We start from the raw sequence: 2,337 nt of genomic DNA on the forward strand, positions 1-2,337 counted from the left end.
ACATTGGGCCAAGATAAAAAAGAGAGTAGGAACGGCTTATTTATTCATTCAGTCAAAATGTTCACAGCAATATAGACAAAGTTTTATTTTCATAAAAGCCATCATTAACCATTAAATAATTGCAAATTACCATGGGGTGTGCAGAGATCCCAGCTATTCCTGGGTTAATATGGGGTGAATGGTAGACAGTTTGTCAGTCCGTTGAAAGGCCACACAACCACACACATTCACACACTCATGTTCAAACAGGAAGAATGAAGACTCATCAGTTAATCTATGAAGCATGTTTTTGGACTGTCTGAGGAATCTACTGTGCAAAGACAAACATGCAAAGTCCACACAGAAAGTCCCAGCTGGGTTTCAAACGAGGTTTTATTGCTGTCAGACGAGAGAGCTAATCACTACACCACTGTGCAGGCACTAAAATTTCAAATTTAGGCAATATTCCTTTATATCATTATATCGGAGACTTTGGTAACATGTATTGAAAGACAAATATTAATTTCCAGATAAAACAAAAAACAAGATTTTTTTTTTAAAAAAAAGGTTAAAAATAGACTACATTTATATAAAAAAATTAAATAAAATCGTCTACAAAAACCAGTGTTTCAACACACACACACAAAAAAAAATCTAAACTGTTGCATGGTATAATTGAATAAAATAATAATAATAAAATCTCTAGAGCGGCTTAAAGGTTCAGTTCTGTTGTCTCACACCAGAATAAACACAGTCTATGTTGGAGTCGTTCTTCTGTCTTCTTGATCTCTTGGACCTCTTTACATTTATAGCAGCATAATGGAGACTTTCTGTGTCTTTGTTCTCAGCCTGAAACCAAATTCACAAATAAAGATCACAGTTTGAACTTTGTGTGAATCCAAGATGAACACAATAACTGAAGAGAGTTGAGTCTCACCTCTGAGCTTCTTAAGGGGGCAGCAGGTGATCTTTCATCTGGTTATTAAACACAGAAAAGTTTTACTTCAAGAACACATTTGTTGAACAGTGAAATAAGTTTGTATACCTGTGGAGGTGCAGTTGTTTCTCTTGTTGATCTTCCACAGAAGAAAAAGCAGAAAAATAATAAAAACGCTCATTATGGTCAATAATCCAACCAAAGTGTGAAGAATCACAGAGTTCAGTGGAACTGCAGAGTTTGGCACAAGAAAAAAATCAATTTAACTTTAAATGAATCTGAATGTTGTTTTGTCCACACATCTGATTTTTCAAAAGGTAAAACCTACCTGAGAGGTCCAGTTTGGTCCCGTTTCCAAACAGTATGTGTCCACATGAGACAACAGCACAGTAGTAGATCCCAGCATGAGACTCAGTCAGGTTCTTCATGGGCAGATTGTAGACACAACTGTGTGTTTGTGTGTTCTTTGTTTTCTCACACTGATCCTTCCTGCCTCCATCAGTGTAAATGAGTCCTGGATGAGAGTCTTCAGAGTCTTTGAACCAGTAAACTCTGTGTTCTCCATCACAGCTCCCAGTGTGTACTGTACAGTTCAGAGTCACAGAGTCTCCTGCATGGATGTTCTTAAAGGATAACTGTTCCACTGAAGTCTGAATATGAGACGAAGGATTCTTTACATGGACACTATAACCCTCCAAAAATGTGAGACTGTGAGAATCAGAACTTATGCAGTGGTAGATAGCTGAGTCTGAAAATTGCAACTTAAAAATCTTCAAGTGATGAGTTTGGTTTTCTTTTTCCAGTCTGAAGCGTGAATTGTTCTTAAATTCCCCAAAAAAGGTAACTGCTTTGCTGAATTGAAAGAAACTGGATATGATTTCGAGCTTACGTCCCAAAATTTGCTTGTACCAGAAGATCTGTCTTGAGTTATGCTCTTCATAAGAACATTCCAAAGTTACAGTTTCACCAAAGTTGACAGACAAACAAGCATGTTTCTGGTGTACAGAAGATGACGATTTCAGATCATTCCTCTGACCTGTAGTCAACATAAAATAAAATACATAAAAAATGTTAAAGAAAGTTGTATAGGGTTCTCGGAAATAAATGTTAAAATAAAACCGTAACTTACCATTTGCTGCTACAAACAAACATGTCAAAAAGAAAACAAATAGTTCAGAAATCATCATGTCTGGATTCTCGTGTCAAAAGAAAATACAACTGACGATTTTTCATATTTATAGTGACAAGACTGCATTTGATTGGTTCTCTAAAGTGACAACAGTGTTTGGAAACATGGTCACATGATCAAAACCACAACCAGGTTTGTGTCTGTACAAATGTGATGGGAGTGTCCAGTGGCACACTTTGAAAGGCTTACTTCTGCTAACTCTCCAATGTCATTTTAACAATATCTGATACAG

General features: G+C 36.4%; 1 protein-coding gene across 1 annotated transcript; it reads right to left on the bottom strand.

Moving 5' to 3' along the window:
- Nucleotides 1-699: 699 nt before the first annotated feature.
- LOC112139803 lies at nucleotides 700-2,100 on the bottom strand. The gene is made up of 5 exons (XM_024262635.1): nucleotides 2,046-2,100; nucleotides 1,245-1,952; nucleotides 1,025-1,147; nucleotides 917-954; nucleotides 700-828 (listed from the first exon to the last, which is right to left on the bottom strand). Exons 1-5 carry the CDS (start codon nucleotides 2,098-2,100, stop codon nucleotides 700-702), a joined length of 1,053 nt encoding a protein of 350 aa, XP_024118403.1.
- Between the last annotated feature and the right edge of the window lie 237 nt (nucleotides 2,101-2,337).

The sequence above is a fragment of the Oryzias melastigma genome, unplaced genomic scaffold (assembly GCF_002922805.2).
Source record: "Oryzias melastigma strain HK-1 unplaced genomic scaffold, ASM292280v2 sc00526, whole genome shotgun sequence".
In the NCBI taxonomy this organism is placed as follows: Eukaryota; Metazoa; Chordata; class Actinopteri; order Beloniformes; family Adrianichthyidae; genus Oryzias; species Oryzias melastigma.

Bases quoted from the DNA above. Each gene is read 5' to 3' on its own strand.
- LOC112139803 (XM_024262635.1), bottom strand. From the start codon at position 2,100: ATGATTTCTGAACTATTTGTTTTCTTTTTGACATGTTTGTTTGTAGCA. The intron at 1,953-2,045 runs GTAAGTTACGGT...TGTTGACTACAG, and splicing joins TTTGTTTGTAGCAGCAAATG to GTCAGAGGAATGATCTGAAA. The intron at 829-916 runs GTGAGACTCAAC...ATTTGGTTTCAG, and splicing joins CCCCCTTAAGAAGCTCAGAG to GCTGAGAACAAAGACACAGA.